A 20,807-nucleotide genomic window follows, 5' to 3' on the forward strand; every position below is an offset into this window, starting at 1 on the left:
TGTGATGGCTGCTGTTATCCAAAGGTGGCACATCTGCCAGACCTTGCACAGGAGGGTTCTGAAGGGGCTACCTATTCCTAGGTTATCTCCCTTCAACACAGTGAATTATCCATTTCAAACTCAGACGTGTAAATATTTAGACAGAGCAGCTGGAGGTGAAGCCCTGCTGTGTTAAAGCTATGTCAGACTGTCTTTCCATGTCCACAGAGGCAGAGTTGGTACAGGCATCTGTTGGCATGTGTACAGGTAAGCACAGCCTTTTGCTGGTATGAGCACACACTTAACAGATGACAGCCTTGGTGCCACCTCCACTTCTGTTGCTGAAACACAGACCACTGCTCCAGTGACAACAAATGCTGGGTAGTGAAGGGCACTGCTACACTGGCACAAGGAAGGGACCCTTCCCCTCCAGTCCTCCCCTGGCCCAACATAATCTCTGGAGCTGCATGCTCCTGGGATCTCGTACCCGTAAGAAGGAGTCCAGTGAGCCGTTCTCCATGAACTCAGTAATGATCATGACTGGGGAGCTCTTGGTCACTACTCCCTCCAGGTGGATGACATTGGGGTGGTCAAACTGCCCCATGATGCTGGCTTCGCTCAAGAAGTCCCGTCTCTGCTTCTCCGTGTAACCAGACTTCAGGGTCTTGATGGCCACAAAGATCTCTCTTTTACCAGGAAGCTTGAGATGCCCACTGCACACCTCACCAAACTCCCCTGCAGAGAGGGAAACACGTTGGACTTGGCAGCCTCCCACATCTCTGCCTTTCTCCCTGAGGGACCATGCTCCCTGCATGCCCCTGAGCTCACCACCCACCATCTCATCTGTGCTTCCTCCCTCGCTCCACACCAAAGGCCTCCCTTCAGGTGGATTCATCACTGGTGAGGAGCACTGCACATGGGACTATGCGCACACAGGAACTCCTTGTCTCTAGTGAGGAGATGTACTTACTCCTCCAGTAGTGGACCACCTTCCTCCTGCTAGTCCAGGCTGGGGCTAAGGGCAACACATTACTGACAGTAGGCTTCCCAGTACATGTAAGGCTAAATCCTCACCAAAGCCTGACACCACAAAGGAGACTGCTGCTGAGGGCCAGCCAGCCATTCCCAGTTCACCTACCTGCCCCAATCACCTGCTCAATTTTGACACAAGAGATATCGATTTCTTTTGCAAATTCCCTGACAGCCTCATTGGGATCTTCGTAGGTGAACGGATCGATATAGATCTTCATCCCTGGAGTCACTGCATAAAGGTGAGGGAGAGAGTCAGACAGACAGATGCAAATGGAATGACTGATGGATGTCATCGAGGAAAAGAGAAACCTATTGGCGGTGGTGGGGGACTTTTTTACCCCAGCAAGTCACATCATGAAGAGCATGAAGCAGACACAGCAAGGCAGTTTGAGAGAAAACATGCAGAGCTATGTTTGAACAGGACTATTAAAGCAGGACTGTAATGAATAGTGGGGCGTAAGTCATCGTAGGGCAGTGGAGGGCTACATGATTAGCTAGGACTTCAAACTGTCCACAGAGAACCACACATCCTCTGCAGCAGGATTTGGCTTTAGCAGATCCAGAGGAAAAGCAAGAGGAGCATTTGCTTTCAGGTGGTGCACAGGCACACCAATGCCACACCACGCTCATCATGCTGCAGCACTGCAAGAGGACCGTTGGTAGACTGCAGCTCTGCCCCACCGGCCTCCTCTGCATGCTGCTTCCACCTCATCACACCATCCCATTGGGGGCACAGGAAAGTGGAGAAGACCTGGGCTTAGCACTCAAGACAGCAGGGACAGTCTGTCCCTGTTCTCCTGATGGTTAACTCTGCCTGAGGTTTGGGTCCCTTCTGTACCCTCAACACTGCCAAGACAGGCTGTAGAGAATGCTGGGGAAACTGCAAAAACCAAGCTCTTCCTGCTAGGCAGACCAGAAGACACAGTGCAATGCTTATGTGAAAGGCAACAGCCATGGGATCTGGTGAGGCTGGACTGCTGATGCCACATTGCACACTACCTACACTGTGAGATGGCTCCTACTTGCAGTTCTCCCCTTTCTATACTTCTTTCCCTGGCCTCTGGCTTGCCCCCAAATTAGGGGTATTTGGAGAGCAGAGCTCACAGCTCACTAAAATAAGGAGCCCAACACAACCAGAGGCACAACTCCTGGCTCCATGTGTAGGATTCAGGGTAGTTCCTGCAATGCTTACAGGCTCCATGCACCTTGGCAATTCGCTAACCATAAGCTGCAGCCTCTCCGCAGCAATCACTGCTGGGGAGCCGGGCCTTGGACTGGCTTCTTGAGTGACGATGTGGCTAAAAGGCACCCCAGGCCCATCATCAGTTCATCTGCACCCAGTGGCATCGTGCCTGTTCAACAGTCGTGAAGGCAAAGCTATTAATGCCATCACAGCCTCAAGTTGTCATGTTCCATACCAGACCCCAGGAGAAAGCATGAATGTATGTTTTCACATGCAGCACGGGCTGACAAACAACTGAGAGCTGCATTTCCATCATCTCTCTTGAGTGTCATTTCTCCTGGTAAGTTACAGCAATGGTGCTGCTCTGGCAGCCTCCGTGCTCTGCTTCAGGTAAATGCAGAAGCAACAGTGAGTCCTGTGCTGAAACACTACTGATGTTTTCCACTCCCTAAAGAAGGCCCAGCTCTGTACAGGAACATGGTAGTCAGAAATCCTGAAGCTGCAAGTACAACACGATGTAAGTAACGACTGAGGTTTGAACAAAGCAGGATTATAGTGACAGATGAGGGAGGAGAAAGGCATTGCAAGGGGTATGCAGCAAGGGGTTAATAAGAGGAGTAAGTATGCACTGGGGTGAGGCAGGGTGTGAAAGCAGATGTGCCTTGCAGTACACAGGGGTATTGGAAGGAGGATACAAGAGAGGGCATGTTATGTGTTGCATTAGATACCTATATAGAGATATATCTTGTATCTACTAGGATTCTGGGAGCACTGGGGTGGGCTCTAGCAAAAGCACCACGAGTTATGTGGGTTCCTTCACAGGACAGTGCTCTGCAGGAGGTGAGTGGATTGAGAAAGGGGTCTTCACTGCTGCCCACAAGCCAAGCAAAGCTCAGGAGTTAGCATAGCAAGACAAGGTGTAGTGCCAGCAGCTGCAGGGGTGCGTGTTGGATGCCACAGGGACTCATAGGGCATCATAGATGTTTGCTGCATGGATGGCACACAACAACACCCAGGTCTGGGGAGTGGGACAGGGATCTAGATCACAGGGGACTGGTGGGTGATGTAGATGGCACAGGTCCTCCTGTCTACCCATGCACACGCCAGCCTGGCTAGGTGGCCTGAGCGCTCCCCACATGCTGCAAGGAATGAGTGAACAGGAACACAAACCGAAGAGAGAGCGGACCCCCAGGCCTGGCGGGGGGCCGCAGTACGTACTGTGGCCACTGGTATAGTGCTGCAGCTTGTCGGTGTACTCAGAGTCTGCACGCTCAAAGCCCCGTCTTCTGGAAAGAAAGGGAGTCCTGAGCACCAGCACGGCTCTGCTGGGGCTGAAGACGCACTGCAGGGGCATCTTTCCCTCTTCATCTCCCAATCCCCATTCTCCCCTTCCCTGCCACCCGCTGCCTCCAGTCACCACCCCCTTGTACAGCCCCAGCCCCGGCCATGGGCTCAGACTGACCTACCTGTTGCATACAATAATGATGACGACCACAGCAATGAGGAACACCAGTCCTGCCGCAGAGGAGCCGATGATGAGCGGCAGTTTCTCCTGGACACTGGTCTGGTATTCAGCTGGCAAGCAAGGAAGAAGGAAGGGATTACTGGGACACAGGATAGGTCTACACTAACAAGTTCACAAAGGTCTCAATGACATCCTACACTGGAGAGATATCACTTTGATGGATGGACCACTCGGATAAAGAATTGGCTGGATGGCCACATGCAAAAGACTTGTGGTCAGTGGCTCAGTGTCCAGCTGGAGACCAGTAACAAGTGGTGTTCCTCAGGGATCGGTGTTGGGACCGATCTTGTTCAACATCTTCATTGCTGACATGGACAGTGGTATTGATGCACCCTCAGCAAGTTTGCTGATGACACCGAGCTGTGTGGTTCTGTTGATATGCTGGAGGGAAGGGATGCCATCCAGAGAGACCTGGATATGCTTGACAGGTGGGTCAATGACAACCTCATGAAGTTCAACCAAGCCAAGTGCAAGGTCAGGGCAATCCCAGTTCAAGTTAGATATAAGGTCTTTACTGTAAGGGGGGTGAGGCACTGGCAAAGGTTGCCCAAATAAGTGGTAAATGCTCCATCTTTGGCAGTGATCAAGGCCAGGCTATATGGACCCTTGGGTGACATGGTGTAGTGTGAGGTGCTCCTGCCCATGGCAGGGGGGTTGGAACTGGATGATCTTAAGGTCCTTTCCAACCCAAACTATTCTATGATTCTAAGGTCAGAACACATCCCTGAGCCATGTCCACATTTGCATGGCTATTGCTAATGGGTTTCCTGGCATGGTTTTGATCCTGGACCTGTAGTGCTATCCCAAGCATGGCTCAGGTTGGCTGTGACTGGAAAAGTGCCCCAGTAGAAAGGCTGGATGGAGCTATCCCTTTTGAGTGGAAATTTTAGTCCCATGAATGCAAGCTGTGCCTTGCTCCTTGGCCTCAGGGCCAGAAAACTGGCTTGGCCTGTTTGATTTAGCAGCACAAATTCAGAAAATAAAGACTCAGGTCTGCATTTGTCATTGACAGCTGTGCACATGAAAATCACAAACCTGGCTTCCCCTAAATCCAACTGAGGCGACATGTCCCCATGCACCCTTGAAGCAACAGCAGGGGGACCAGCACTGCTACCAGTGCTCCTCCATCGTCTCTCTAAACCCTGTTGTCATCTTTATATAAAGGCATCTGAAGGCTTACCTTCAGTCATAGTCTGGAAATACATCTTGCCACTATACCGGCCATACCCAGCCACAGTACGTGCCCGCACTTGGAAGACGTAGATGGTGCCAGCTTTGAGGTTTTGCACTGCCACAGTGTTGGTGGGGCTCTTCACTGTTGTTGAATTTAACTCGCTCAGATCCTGCCAAGAAAACACAGATCTGTCATCAGGGAAGTAAGTGGAGAATGAGGCACTGCACTTCTAGAAGTGGGGATGGGAACTGCTTCCCTCTTCTGTACCCACTTTGTCTTAGCACTGTCCTTATTCCTCACTCTTCTCCATCTCCTTTTGCCTGTGCTGGAGCTAAAGCCCACCTGAACCTAAGGTTTTGGACCCCAAGAGAAGTACTGCTACCTAGGCCTGTGTCATGGTTTAAGCCCAGCCACTAACTCACAACTATGCAGCCACTCACTCAGTGCCCCCTTTTCCCCATGTCCCAGGCAGGATGGGGAGGAGAATCAAAAGAATGTAAACCCCACAGGTTGAGGTAAGAACAGCCCAATAACTAAGTATAATATAAAACTACTACTACTAATAATAATAATGATAAGGGAAATAACAAGGGGAGAGAATATAAAACTAAAAGGGGAAAGGAAAAAAAGCCCAACAAACACAAGCGAAGCACAATACAATTGCTCACCACCCACCGACTGATACCCAGCCCGACCTGAGCAGCGATCTGGGCCTTCTGGGTGACTCCCCCCAGTTTCTACCCTGGGCATGACGTGCTGTGGTATGGAATACCCCTATGGCTAGTTTGGGTCCGGTGTCCTGCCTCTGCTTCCTCCTGGCTTCTTGTGTCCCTCCTCACTGGCAGAGCATGAGACTGAAAAGTCCTTGATCAGGGTAAGCATTACAGAGCAACAGCTATAACACTGGTGTGTTATCAGCGCTGTTCTCAGAGTAAAGGCCGAACACAGCCCTGCAATAGCTACTGAGAAGGAGAAAAAGAACTGTTACAGCCTGCTTCACTCACTGGTTTGCAGTACCCCTGCCCAGTGACTGCTTCACCAGGGACCATGCCAGGCTTTCAAAGCTGGGCAGCCAAACAGCATATTTAGAAGCGACAATGAGACTACTTCCAAATTTGAGCAGCCCCATCATAACGGGATAGATGGCACTGCACTTGTGTAGATGATGGATCCATCACTGTCCTTAGTAATTACGCCCTTTTAGCTGAACATCCAGAAGCACTAGTGCATGGGCAGGGTCTCCATGTGCAAGCTACTGTACAAGAGGACAGCCCCTGCCCTTCCAGGGATATGGAGAAACAGGTCAACAGAGGATGAAACAGGGTGCTGAATGCGGTCAGGGCTAGGTGGGCAGATGCTCAAAAGCCAGCTCAAAGCAGCAATGTATGTAAACAGTGTGGTTTCTGGGAAACACAGACATCTTAGGAACACCAAGCTGGGAGTAGGAGCTCCCCTAAAACAGGCACAGGCAACAGGTTTTGAATCAAACGTGTGTAGCTATGTTGAAAGGGCTCAACCTTTCTGGTAACACCTCTGATCTGGCAGGTCAGGCTGCCTTGGCAGGAGCACTGGTTGGAAGAGATCAGCAGCTGACAGCTCAGAATCTGCGCTGGCAAGTTCACAGGCAAATCTCTGGAATCTGCTCACTTCAGGCACTGCAAAGGGCTCAGCAAGCCCAAGGACTGCCACTCCATTGGGGCTGACTAGTGAGGTGAGGTAACCTCATGAGAAGTAGGCAGGGACTGGCAGAAAGGAGTCAGACACACGGGTTGTGCAATGGCATCGAGTAGGATGGAGGGTGGGATCAAGTAGGACTGAGGATGTGACACTCCATGGGGGAGGCATGGAGGGTTTTCTTCTTGTCCTGTGCTAACATTAGACCAGAATGAAACTCTTCATGAGGAGCAAAGCATTCCCCCCTCCTCACTAACTCCTGCAAGGGCTCCTCAAGGACAGAGGGTGTCAAAGCGGTGACGAGGCAGAAGGTCCCACCTTGTGATGAACCAAGGTTTCATCACACAGTGGTACAAGTCACGCAGGATGCTGCTCTCTTGTGCTGCTCTGGCTGCCTGCAGGCACAGTGAAGGAGTTGCCAGTGGAGGCTCTGCACCAAGCTTTGCACACCCTCTGCCTGGGCTGCGTCCTCAGCCTCCTCAACCGATGGAGCACAGGGTGAGTCAGAAGTTGTCTTCCTCACCCATAAATGGTGGAGTTTGCCTTTGGGGGCTGCTGGTCTCCTTCCTTTTCTGCTTAGCCATCTGGTGACTTAGCTTTCACATTCATTCCCTTGTGAGAACAGCGTTGGTACCTTCACTCAGAGGATCTGCACAGCCAGAAGCCGTGCTACCAGCAACACAAGAGGCCCACAGAGAACAGTCATTCACTGTGGGGCTCCATACAGCACACCATGTTGAACCAATGTTCTCCTTATGTTCCTGGGAGAGCTTGGTGCTTTCTCAATTAGACATCGTGCTGGAACAGAACTGCAAGTACACTGGCATTTGTGAGGTGGATTATACTCATGACCTGGGGTTGAGCAGACTATTCTCCTCACAGCTGCAAAGCAGCTGAAAGGCAACATTCATGGAGTTAATTCCTTCTTGTATTAAGCTTTTGATTGAGCAGTGCTCTGGTGTGGATGGCTGGTAAGAGAGTGGTCTGCCCGGAATGTGTTTCTCCCAACACAATGTGTAGTCAAATGTGCAGTGAAACTTGGAGGCTCAGAGATGCTGATAGCACATCACTGCAGGGTAATGAGGAGCACCTCTGAAAACACCTCGGAGACCCCCACTATTAACAGGTACAGGAACAGTTTTTTCTCCTAAAATAACTAAAAAGCCAGCTTTATCCACCTGGAGCTGGCACTGAAGGTGCCCAGGTATCACTGGGGAGTTTGGGAATTACACTAATGACAGCAAAAAGCTCAAGTACAGAGAAAAAACCAAGCAAAGATGAACACACAGGACACTGATTGCCTTGTGTGTCTGATCAGGCCTCAGCAGTCCTCTGGACCTTTCCCAGGAAGGCTAAGAGGGAAATAGGTCAGGACACGTTTACAGCTTTTAGTGCTTAGGGGCTCGCATGAATCCTCCCAGGCCCTTGGATGGCACAAACAACACAACTGTCTTAACATCATTTGTCCAACTGCTGGAGGGGACCTCATCCCTGCTCTTGGAGGACTTTAAATGGAATGCAATGGGCATGCTTACAAGGTGGTTTATGACTTGGGAAATCGGTGTCTGTCTATCTGAGGAAGGTGTGCTCATGACTCTGCTCTCCTTTAATCCCAGACCACAAATAAAAAAGCATTTACAGCTTTCCACCTTCCCTCCTCAAACCTATTCTTTTCCCTTGGCATACAGCTCAGCCATCAGCTCTCCAGCACTCACTTCAAACACTTCTCCCCTTCCACCCCTAGGGCTTCTGCAGTAGGTCAAGGGCATCCCAGGCAGTTTAGAGTCCAAGTTCAAGCTGTTGGTTTTGGCACAGGTTTGTTGGGTTGGTTTTTTGGGGGGGCGTTTGTTATTGTTTTTCCTGCTGATTTTGGTTTTAATTTGGAAATCCTAATTCAAAATAACACACTTCTTATTTCCTCATAGCTTTGCTTTTGGGTCCTCATCTGCTTCTCCTTCCCATGAGTCAAATTTAAGCTGGAACCAAAGTCTGATCAATAGAGTTCCTTGAAACACAGTTAGTCTGTGAAAGGCCCGAAGTGTTTCTAAAAGTCATGCTTTATCATCCAAAAATCAATCAATAAAAACATACATGAAGCCAAAGGAAAATGTCAACCGACTGGATTTGGCAGACAGCTCCTCTGTGCATCTGCACAGCAGCACTTTGCTGTGGTTCCTGAAGCAAACAGAGCCACACGTACAAAGCTAGTCCAGGGCTGCGTGCCAAATCATCACATACATCTGAATTTCAGCCCCTACGGGATCGTGTGCATTAAAGAGGGATGCTCAGATGTGGTAACAGGGTACTGCCAGCCGCTCTGGGGGTAGATCCATGGGGTCCACAGTTTCCTGACTGAGGGAGAACACCACTTGGGTGGAGATCTCAAAAGCATTTGCTCTCCCAGCCAGGAATTTGATCAATTGCATTGTGTTAAAGAGTGTCTGGATGGCTCTCACAAGAAAACTGAGCCCCTCACAGAAGCAGTGTGGCCCCTGGGACTGCAGGAAAGCCATCAGTATCCTATGATAAGGCCATGAGAAGGCTGGTGAATGTCTTCTGTGAGGAAAGTCTGAGTGAGCTGGGGTTTTTCAGCCTGGAGAAGAGAATGGGGAGACCTCACTGTAGCCTTTCAATACTTAAAGGAGGCTTAAAAGAAAGATGGGGACAGACTTTTTAGTAGGGCCTGCATCAATAGGACAAGGAGTAACAGTTTTAAACTGAAGAAGGGTAGATTCAGACTAGATGTAAGGAAGAAATCTTTACAATGGGAGTGGTGAAAGACTGGCATAGTTTGCTCAGAGAGGCTGTGGATGTCCCATCCCTGGAAACATTCAACATTAGGCTGGACAGGGTTCTGAGCAAGCTGATCAAGTTGATGTCCCTGCTCATTGCAGTGGGGTTGGAACTGGGTGACCTTTAAAGGTCCCTTCCACCCCAAACCATTCTATGATTCTATGAAATACTGGGACAGAGCACCTCAGCACCAGCACATGGGGTTGCTTGCCTTATCCTCTCTGCTGGGGCTAGTGCTCCACCTGAGAGCCTGATGCCACGAAAAGCATTGCCCGAGTGTGGCTTGGGCCACTTGTCCCTGTCATCAGGGACATGCTGTGCTCTAAGCTCTGACCATGGGGCAAGCAGATGCTCACCTTGCGGTCCCTTGTGAAGACTGGCCACAAGCAGAAGCTTCCCCTTTAGATAAAAACTCCCATTTATTTACAGCCTCTCCCAGAAAACAGAGGGGAGGGGAAAGAAAGAAACCAGGGAAGAGATTAAGAGAAAGTAAGAGGAGGAGAACGGACTCCCTGAGATCTTCTGTCCCTACACTGAGCATCCATGGGGAAAAGACCAGATCTGTCTTGTTACCTTGCCACATATTCTGGGATCATGTCCAAGGGTCAAATAAATGGCTGTGATTTATGTGATATAGGTCAGGACCTATTTAACAGCCTACAAAGAAGCTCCCCCCTCCCTCCCCATTCTCCCTCTGGCTCTTGGTGACGAGAAAATAGGTCACAGGCAGGCAGTGGGGGGGATGAATCATTTCTTCTGGCAACTGCTGGGAAAAATATTTTCAGTTCCATTTAATCATAAAGCTTTTTAATTAGTTAGTTTGCAATTTTTAATGTATAGTTTATAAGCTCTTGTGTAAGGGGGCAGATTCCTGGAAGGAGAAATCACCTGCTCCCCACATCCCCTGGGTAGCAGGGATGGAGTTCACCAGTGTGGCAGAGCTTGGCAGGTCCTGGGACCATGGCCATTAGGTCTCAGCAGCCACGCAACTCCAGCCCCATGGGACAGACACACTGGCACAGTTCCTCTGCTTGCATTAGCAGAGAGGATGCAGAAGGAGCACGTTCCTTGGGGATGAAAGAGCCACAGCTGTAGACCCGCTTCACATCAGCCTCCCCTGACTCTGTAGTGCACTATGTACCCTCCATGGGAGTATGGGGTGGCTTCTCCCTGATACAACATCTTGCTTCAGCCTGCACACAGATGCCAAACTTACCTTTGGTGTGAATACACAGAAAGACAGAATTATACTGCATTTCAAAGACTGGACACTCAGCTAGTGTGGTCCAGGGAGAGACTTGATGCTCCCTACCAACCATCCCAATTCCCCACTAATGCTCCAGTAGGGGAAAGGTTGGACCCTGGCTTGGACCCTGGCTACTAGGCTCTCCCTGCAATGGGTCCACCAGCCACAAGTGCTGGAGAGGTGAAGGAGGAAACTCCTCCTAAAGACCAGCAGCTTTTCCACACCCACAGTACCTCCACAGTCATTGGAACCACCAAAAGCTTGACAGCCCCTGCCACCTCCATGGCCAACTACAACCAGAGAGGTAACCTCCTGACCAACCAACTGCTGTAGCCAGTGTTAGACCCTTACAGGAAGCTTTGCACCACCTCCTCTCCCCAAAACGTGTCCCTGACCCCAGCCAAGGTCCCGCAGTACCTTCTCATAGTATTGCAGCTCATAATCCAGGATGACTCCATTGGGTTGGTCAGGCTGAGACCATGAGAGGGTAATGCTGTCCACGGTGCGGCTGACCTGGTGCATGATGGACACAGCTGAAGGAGCTGGAAGAGAGATCAAGAGAGAGGCCTCAGTCAGATGCCTGCTACATCCCCTGGCTGGAGGTAGGCAGGTGTATTACTGATGCTTGAAGCTAATTAACTTGCTTCCAGCAGTGGCAGGGCTGCTCAGGGGTCAGGGGATCCTGGCTGCTGCTATTTGCAGAGAGCAGCTAGGGGAGGACAAAATGCTTCTACTGCCCAGTAAGAGTTTGTAATTAGACAGCATGCAGACAGTGTCTCAGGCAGGAAAACAGACCATTCCCAGGCAAAGTGAGGCCAGGGTCAGAGCAAACACAACCTTATTCCCCTGGAAAAAGCACTACCAGCCCAGCAACGTGCAATCCTCTCTGCTTGCCTTGGGGAAATAGGGGTTTTGTACTTTGACATTTGCATAGAGAAGCTTTCTAAGGCATAGGCAGACGCAGGAAGCAAGCAGCTCCTCTCTGCCTCGGTGTGCTGGCTCTGCAAGCTGCACATGCCAATCAGGGGAGGCGCAGAGAGCAGCCTGAGCAGGCAATGCAAACCTGACCTGACACACTGACAATGGTGAGCCACCCGCCTCGCCAGCGTGCCCTGGAAACAGCACACCCACAGATGCCACTCGTCCCACTGTGCACAATGAGACCTTGCAGCAGCCTCTCAGACAGCCCAGGCAGATGTCCACCCCTTCACCCTCCTGTGCTGCCTGCATGGCTTCACACACGGCCAGGTAGGAGCAGTGCAGCCACAGCTGGGATCACACCATGGGGAAACGCTCCTCCAAGGACCTGTGCTGACAATCCCATGTGGCAGGACCTCAGCATGGAGCTGCCAGCTGACCAGCTCTGTTCCTGCCTGATGTGGGCTGGGGCAGGTGAGCAAGCAGCCTGGACTGCTTTCAACGTGGGCTGGCTCAGCCATTGATGGCAGAGATGCTTCAGCACTGCAGGTATCTGCCTACAGCCCCCTTGCTGGAGGGGTTGGAACACGGAGGTGCCTGTGCTGCCCTCTCTTCACTCTGAGAGCAGTGAGCAGAGCACGGGCCCTTGTCCACTCGGTGCCCAGCCTGCAGACAGCAGAGCCAATGCAGTCTGCATGGACGTCAGTCCAGAGCCCATCCCAGACATCACACATCACCAGCCCAGCCCTGGAGAGTGCTAGCTCCAGCAAAGCCAATGCAGCCTGCATGGATGATAGTCCAGAGCCCATCCCAGACATCACACATTACCAGCCCAGCCTTGGAGAGCGCTAGCTCCAGCAGAGCCAATGCAACCTGCATGGATGTCACTCCAGAGCCCATCCCAGACATCACACATCACCAGCCCAGCCCTGGAGAGTGCTAGCTCCAGCAAAGCCAATGCAGCCTGCATGGATGATAGTCCAGAGCCCATCCCAGACATCACACATCACCAGCCCAGCCTTGGAGAGTGCTAGCTCCAGCAAAGCCAATGCAGCCTGCACGGATGATAGTCCAGAGCCCATCCCAGACATCACACATCACCAGCCCAGCCCTGGAGAGTGCTAGCTCCAGCACAGCCTTAGCCCTGGCACATCTGCCAGCACAGACTCACTGCTTCAGCAGCTTCAGGGCAGAGGGCAAGCCTCTGGGATGGGAGAGAAATGGAAAGTGGTAGCAAGAACACTTCCCCATCACTTGCATGCCAGGCCTAGTTATAAATGGATGCAGAGAGGCTTGCACTCAGAAGGGCTTTTACCAGGTCCAAACCTTTCAATATTTCATGGAAGAACAACTCATTTGACAGCTCTGAGAAACAGTTTGGAAGAGTGGCACACAAAGCAAAGCATCAATTACCCGTCTCCAGTCTGGTTTCCTTTGGCACTATGAGCAGCGACAGAAACTGTGCCAGCTGAGGGCTGCAGACACAGCAGCCGTAGGACTGTGCTACTTGGACCAGGGTGGCTGCAGCATGTTCTTGCACATTGCTGTAATGAATTACAGCTGAGCAACTGCTCTCAAAGTATACCAACAGAAGCCATCCATCTGCCTCTTCACTACTGGGTTTCTGGATTCAGAGCCCTGTAGCTCTCAGGATGTTCAATGCCTGTGTGCCAAGGGGAAGAAGGGCTGGATATGGTAAAGCAAAATCTGCCACTGCACTGCTCCATCATTTCCCTCATCTCCTTGGGTTGCCCCACTCTTGAAGGAAGGTGCAAGGCAGGCTAGCCTCAGCAAAGTGTTGATCACCAGGTTTGTCCTGCACTCATTAAAAGTGCAGAGAACTTCCATCAATGGAAGTATCCAAGGTCAGGTTGGACAGGCGTTGCAGCAACCTGATCTAATGAAAAATGTCCCTGTCCATACCAGGAAGGTATCTTTACAGGTACCTTCTGACCCAAAGCATCCTCTGATTCAAACAGATCCCGAGACCAGCGCCTAACCTCCTCCTAAACACCAATCCTTCCATTTGCTCCTGGCTAAGCCAAACCCTGTTACCCACCAGTCTGCAACTCTCCACCATCGCAGACCATCCCTTATCCCTTATATCCTAGTCCCACTGCTACAGGGCCCATCTTGTAAACTCCTGGGATTAGTTTCTCACACTGGTGTTGAGATAAAACAGAGGTAACAGTTCTGGAGCCTTGACAACACATTTCACAGGACATCTGCAATCTCCAAGACAAGTGTTTCTCCCTGTGGAGAAAGGCCTTGGAAGGAAGATGTGACCAAGCTACAGCATGGGATGGGGACCGAGTACACAGCCCATGGTCCCTCTGGCACATCCGAGCTGCACACGCTCTGGGAACCCTTCCCACACTAATACAGGCTGCTCCAGGACAGGGGCTGCATACACCCAGACCTGTCCCACCACAGAACTGGGATGTGGCAACATTCCATGATTCAGACACAGGTTCCATGGCTGGCCTTGCAGCTGCAGAAGCATCTCAGCTTTGGGTCCCTCCGGGTAGGAGCAAGGACCCTGGGATGCTTTTCTGCCACGTCCATGCATTGTGTGCCAGCCTGGGAGCACAAGGCTTCTGCAAGGCATCTCCTGCTTCCTCCATGCTGAGGAAGCTACAGAAGGTAACAGCTAGAGCATCATGTGAATCATCTGTGACCAGCCATGGCCCAGGTAGGCAGCTGTGGAACACGGTGAACCTGTCCTCATCTGGCTTAGAAAAGAGAGAACCAAACAGATGAGGTGGAGCTCATCTGATGAGCCTTCATGAGGCAAACACATGGCCTGCTGGGGAGGAGGCGAATGGGATGAGTGACTACCGCAAGTTCAGCACTTCTCTTCTACCTGGGGCAAAGGAGTGTCTCTGCATAGGCAGGGATCTCCACCACTGCATCTTCTCAGTGACTGCTCTTGCTATCACAGACACAGGGGAAATGCACCATAATAACATCACAGAAAGACTTAGGAGGTTTCCAGCCCAGCTCGCTTGCAGGATCATTTCAAAATCAGCCTTGTCTAGGCTCGAGCTTGGGACTTCACCTTAATGCACCAGGAGCTGAGCACACGTCTCTGCTCATGGGCAGCTCTGCAGGATGAATGCAGGGGGGTGTCAAAAGCTCTTATTGTCTGGCTTTTCTGCAGCCCACACAGAGGGCAAGAAGCTGCCTGAGCTCAGCTACTGGAAACGCTTGGGAAGGATGGGGATCCAGATGTACCCCACCTTCAGGTCTTAACGGCAGAGCCTGTTGAAAATGGTAGAAAAGATGAAGGGAAATAAGGAAAGGCGAGGAGACAAGAAGGAAAGAAACCTGAGTTTTCCAGGAGAAACAGACACTTTTAGCCAATACCTGAAAGAAGGTCACAGCGACTGCAAAACCCAGGGCAGCTTGATGGGATAGCACAAGGACGGGTCAATTCTGCAGGCAACTGGGAAAAGCTACCCTAACATTTGGTCTGAACATCAGCACAAGACTGGCCACAGAAGGCAGGCAGTGAGATAATCACAGCTGAAACACTTGGGGTGACCATCTGCGTGCGTTATAGACAGACACCCCGATCTCTCTGAGGACTTTGTATTACGATGAGCCCGCTGTGCTCCCTGTGAGGTTTGCCTTGCAGTTACTGGCCCTGTTCTAAAATGCACCTATTATTTTCAGGTTGAAATGGATGGGCTTCAGCTTCCAAGGGCTGGAAGTTTAGAAATGGACTTCTGTCCTCATAGAAGAAGTGAAAGATCACGGAAGTATTTCCTTTTCCTCTGTTATCTGAGTTTCTTCACGGATTTATCAGCCCACGGATCAATCCGATGACTCTCTTCTGAACCTTTCCCAGTTTTCTGTTAACCTCTTTTTTAAATACAAACCCCAAAACTGATGGCAGTACCCAGTAACCATCTCTAGCCAGTAACCCTAACCCTAACCCTAACCATCTCTTTCAGCTCCAGAGACAGCATCCACCTCCTCACTCAGGTCTGCTATTGCCCTGTGTCCAACAGGACACTCCTCAGCCAGCTTGTGCAGAGCTGCTGTTCCCTCTCTGCTGCTTCCTTCACTCTGTGCACTTCACTGCTGAGGCAGGGTTGGAACAAATGCCTCGGGACCCAGGACACTCCTTCATTCCCTATAACCCTGTGTCGTGCTGGGAGCAGGGCGAGAGGCCCTGGATGCATCTGAAATCAGAGCAATTAGTAAAATTGCTATGTAAAGCTTAGGGCAATTCGTTACAATAAAACTGACAAAAAGCAGCAAGGGGGCATCACACAATGTATTGGGTGAATGGGAAATAAATAGGCCCATTTTCCTCCTTGGTGTTACATCCCTGAGTTGTACCATTTAGAGGCATTGTTAGGAAGATTGAGTGTTTCCCTCCCCTACCCATACCCACAACACCAGGTTTTCTATCTGGCCAAACAAGACCAGGAGTCCTCAGGACATCTGCTGGGGCACCTTCCTCTTTTATTGAAGCAGCATCCATCTGGGAGCTGTTACCTTTCTCCTAGCCCTGTTTCTTCAATATCCTATGGTGACCTCCCTCCTATACCACTTCTACCTTCTCACTACAGAGAGACCAAGAATAAAGACGTAAGAGTCTATGAGGAATCATTTAATAGGAGAACAAGCAGGCATCTTCCTCACAGACATCAAACAACGTAATCTGACATCCTGTGGCATAGTCTGGTCCCTTATATATGCTGGGTCATCCCATCCCAAGGGACCTTTCAGGGCTACAAGCATCCTATTTCTAAGAAGCTTTGATATTAGAGGCAAATTTTCCATGTCAGGTCCTGATCTTGGCCCACCACAACTGGCAGGGGCTGCTGCCACTGGTTTTTAGTAGGTCTAACTCCCAGTGATGTGATGCTGTTGAGACAAGCCCCCCTCTACCTACACACCAGATCATGCCCACAGCACTTCAGGGCTACTCCAGAACCTCTATACCCTTGGGGCTGCTGTGAAGAAGTGGAAGCTCACACTGATCAGGCTGGGAAGCTGGACTAAAGGGGATAACACTGGACAAGACACTGCCAGCACACAGAGCAACACTACAGGGAGCAGCCCAGTGTGTTGGACTCCCCCGGCAGCATCTTCTGCATCAATCCCTGTCTGTTCCATGGGGCAGCTGCTGGGGGACACCAGGATCTTCCTGCAGCTTCTCTTTCATGATCTTTATCCCATTTGAACTGCTACCAGTTGCAATCCATCCCCCGTTTTGCCCCTACCCCCTGCCTCCTTCATCTGTCAGTCTTGCAAGGCTCAGCCTTTCACTCCTTGCCTACCAGTGGGTCAGCACTATTGAGATCCTGGTACAATCAAAGCGCCTCCACTCCTCTGCTGGCTTAGCTGGAAGAGTTAGGTTACAGGCAGCAAACCCCCTATCTCTGATCACTTTAATACCACTAACCCATGTCATGTCAGACAGAGTCAACATTTGCTCTGGAAAACACTCAGGACAGAGAAAGCAAAGCCAAGCTGGCCTGTGGCCTCTCCCCAGCAACACTTTGAAACCACCCAGGGGACACAAAAAAAGAGGTGAACAGCTGGGAGTTCTCCAGCATCTCCTCGGAGCCCTCCTGACAGATCCCGCAGTGTCAGGTTACTGCACCGGGAGCTGCTTTTATTATTATAGGAGAGCCAGCAGGGAATTCTGGCATTTTCAATTACCCACACGCAGGAGCGGCTGTGATCTGGGGTCAGGATTAACTGCATGACCCCCAGCTGAAGACAGAGCAGCAGGGAAACGCACCATGATGTTGCAAGGCACCAGTTAGTGCAGAGGCCATGGGACAGGGCAGTAAATGGGGAGATGTGGGGCAGAAAGTTGCTGACAGAGAATCTGGCAGTGGATGCCTGCAAGTGCCTTGCAAACATGGCAAAGAGAAAGACTTGGGAAGCCTTTGGGTAGGGGGCAAGCTTTTCTTCCATTGCTTTTACCCAGGGATGCAGCCTCACTGGTCATTCAGGTAGCTCCAACACATGGGAACAGGATCCCACATGGTACCAGAGTGGGGCATCCCCCAGTACAGGGCACCCAGCAGGTCCCCAGGGCTCCTTCTGCACTTCAAGCTCTGCACAACCCCAGCAGCAGGGTAAGTGCTGTGATCAGTCATGGAGCAAGGGCTTCCCTGACCTTGAAGCCACAGAGCCTGGAGACATTTAGGCTGGAATCCAGGCTCCAGCAGAGCCCCAAACCCCATTGTTTGAACTGGCAGGAGCACACAGGGCCTCCATGCAAGGCTGCAGGCAGATGAAATAAGCACATGGGGCTTAGATGACCTCTGTTTCTCAAGCATGGGCACAGTAGAAAGCCAGCAAAACTCACTCTGCCCTTCCCCACAGACCTGGGTGCCTTGTCCCAGGAGGTTACCCAAGAACACATAATCCACATCAGCCATCACTCCTTACCCCAAGGCATCCCAGTCCCACACAAGCCCCAGAAGGTGACTGCCACTGCACAATGCTCTAGCTGTCCCCAGTCCAGGTCCAACCGCTCAAAGCCCCAGTTCTTCTCGCTCTTACTCAGCTCAAAGTCCAACTGCCCCTAATATCTAACTGAAAACTGACTTCTTTGGCTAAGCCTCCATTTTTCACTTCTCCAGGTAAAGCACTCTCCTGCCATTGAAGCATCGCAGGCTTTCATACCACAAGCCCTCCTGGAGAATGGGTTTGAATTGGAGATGCTTTCCTCTAACAGGAGCACTGAAAGCATCACAGTAAGGAATACCTGGCTGAGGAAGCGAGGAAGGCAAGCTCTTCCTTTGTCCTCAACAGCAACACCACTGACTGTGCTCTGCATGGGAGGTTGGGCTGGAGACCTCCAGAGGCTCCTCCATCAGCACTCCTGTGAGTGTGACTCTCCTGCCAAAAGGGTTCACTACTGCTTGGACTATTAAAACGTTTTCTCACCCAATTTATTTCCCAATGCCCTCCCTTGTGATGGCTTGTTCAGGAGCTGCATCCTTTTGACATCATTACCACCAGCAGAAGCTGAGGAAAGCCACCCAGCATCCCAGGGATGGCAGCACTGGAGCCCTTCACATTCACCCTCAAAGCAGCAAAAGCACCGGGCTTGACAGAGCTCTAGAATCCCGGGATTTCACAGCCTGTGAGGTTTTTGCCTCCAAGGTTCCTGGCAAGGTGGCCCCATCAGGCTGGTACCCACACTGCTTGTGTGCGCTGAGTGTCTGGAAGAGATCCCAGCAGGCCCAGCCTCCAGCCCCTTGAGTTTGTGATGATGAAAGCTGGAAAATCTTAAAACCATGGCGATGCAGTCCAAAGCTGGCCCTGGCTCCGGCCCCATTGGAATCAGCAAAGGCTTTGGTGTAGATTACAGCCTTTAAAGCAGTTCCTCGTGCCACGAGCCCAGTGACTGGGGCCAGGCAGATGAAGGCTTTTGGCTGTCTTTATGCTCTTTGTTTAGTTGAGTTTGCAGCCTTCATTTGCATGCTGCCATCCTGCCCATGGAGGAGGCAGGGCTTTTTACTCAGCACTGAGAGGAGATGCTCCACAGGATCCCAGCATCCCGCCACTGCAGCGAGTCTGGGGTCACTCGGCACCAAGGTCCTCTCCACCTCCTGCTTCCCCCCTCCCCATGAAACCTCATCTGCTGCAGATCAGGGCAATGTCATCAGCAAAATGACACCTAATGCAGAGCATCCCCTTGGACCCACTGAGTCTGGCTAACCTAAGGCTGAACTTGTTCTTTTGATGTCTCATGGAGGACTCCACCAGGCTGGTCTTCCTTTTTGTGGGGGGCAAGTCTGGAAGCATGGGAGGGTATCTGGAAAGAACATTTACTGCCCAGCCCTACCAATGCAGCAGGCTCCTGCACACTTGCCAATGGCTGTGATGAACATGCACCAGGCTGCAGGCAGACAGGCATGTTGAGGATACTCCTGCCTGAACCCCATCAGATAAAGACATCATTTTACACATAGACAGGACTACTAAATCACAGCGACTCCTGGATGGACCAAGAGACAACCAGCCAGAGGGCTGTGTTAAACCTGGCTGGTTACAATCATCTATTATGGCCCACATAAACGCACCACTGAGCGGTGTATGCTCAGCTGTCCAAGCACTGTGACCCTGACACTGGCCTGCCCTATCTCTGCAGCCGTGCCTACCTGCCTCCAGCATCTCCACCTGCCTGATGCTGGCACTTGGTGCCTTGTGAGCAGGCAAAGCAAGCAGCACTGCAGGCTCTGTGTGCCAAGTGCAGCAGCGAAATCACCCCTCTTAAACACGTAAGCAAAACGTAAGCTCCTTGAGCCCCTCCATCAACCCTCAGCAGCAGGGACAGCAGCACGCTGTGGGGAGAAGGGGAGGGTTCACCTTGCCACCCCATTCATCACGGATGCGCATTTGGTTTCTGCCCAAAGCCAGCTCCAGATGCATTGGAACAGGTTTCTGAAGCTCCAGGCAGGTGTGGGAAAAATGATCCTTGGATTCACAGAGCAATTTATGCAATAGGGAAAACCCTGGGAGTCAGCAGGAGAAGCCCACAGAGCCGGCAGCAGGCAGAGAAGGGCATCTGCTAGAAAGGCTCTAGCAGTGCAACCCATCCCCTGCTCTGCCAACATCCCCCAACTGCATGAAGAGGAGGGGTAGAGCCAGCAGCTGGCAGAACTCCTGCCATCTGGGAACCCTGGCTGCAGACGCTCTCCAGTGGGCAGAGAAGGGACTTGGACACAGCAGGGTCCCTCCTGGGCACTCGCCACACTGCTGCAAGCCAAGGAGATGCAGCGAAAGCAAGAGGCTGGGCCACCAAGTGAAAGGAGGAGGCCAGCAGATGTCAAGCTGCAGCCATCAGGTTTCAGTGGCAACAGCCCTGGGTATGAGGCAGTCAGGGTGAAGGTGGGAGCTGGGGCTGAAGGAAAGCGAAGAGGGAGAGAAGAAGGGCTGCAGAGCCAGGGTGGTTATGTGGGTCCATGTGCAGGGTAAGGTCTAGCTGTTAATGCTGGATAACAGATGCAGCCATGAGGATGTCAAGGTTTCAAGAAGCTTTGGAGCTTAGGAGCCAGCCAAATAGTCATGAAATACATCCAGTGAAGTCCCAAACAGAATAAACATGGATTTAAGGGACCTCAGGAATAGACATGTTCCTTGCTCTGTTACACAGATAAACAGGCTCCCCTGGCTTCCTCCATGTGGGAGACAGCTCCAAAGCTCAACATTTCTGCTTTTCCACCCCTCAGCATCTTCCTGATGGTATCACGGTCCTCCTCCGTCCTAACAACATTTGTGTCCATTTTCTGCACAGGAAATA

General features: G+C 51.4%; 1 protein-coding gene across 4 annotated transcripts in view; it reads right to left on the minus strand.

Annotated features, from left to right (window-relative positions):
• EPHB2 (EPH receptor B2) overlaps positions 1-20,807 on the minus strand; it is a 107,559-nt gene that overhangs the window by 8,800 nt on the left and 77,952 nt on the right. Inside the window, exons 6-11 of one of the 4 annotated variants that reach the window (XM_061379614.1) lie at positions 11,024-11,148; positions 4,900-5,062; positions 3,661-3,769; positions 3,413-3,477; positions 1,118-1,240; positions 467-714 (exon numbers count right to left, since the gene is read on the minus strand). In XM_061379614.1, coding sequence (XP_061235598.1) covers positions 467-714; positions 1,118-1,240; positions 3,413-3,477; positions 3,661-3,769; positions 4,900-5,062; positions 11,024-11,148 — 833 coding nt within the window. Of the gene's footprint in view, positions 1-466; positions 715-1,117; positions 1,241-3,364; positions 3,481-3,660; positions 3,770-4,899; positions 5,063-11,023; positions 11,149-20,807 lie in introns of all 4 variants that reach the window. The other 3 variants (XM_061379611.1, XM_061379613.1, XM_061379610.1) reach the window with 3 other exon arrangements.

Source organism: Neopsephotus bourkii, unplaced genomic scaffold, assembly GCF_033783945.1.
Source record: "Neopsephotus bourkii isolate Nb327-2 ecotype Australia unplaced genomic scaffold, CSIRO-AGI_Nbou_v1 NB_1778, whole genome shotgun sequence".
Taxonomy (NCBI): Eukaryota; Metazoa; Chordata; class Aves; order Psittaciformes; family Psittacidae; genus Neopsephotus; species Neopsephotus bourkii.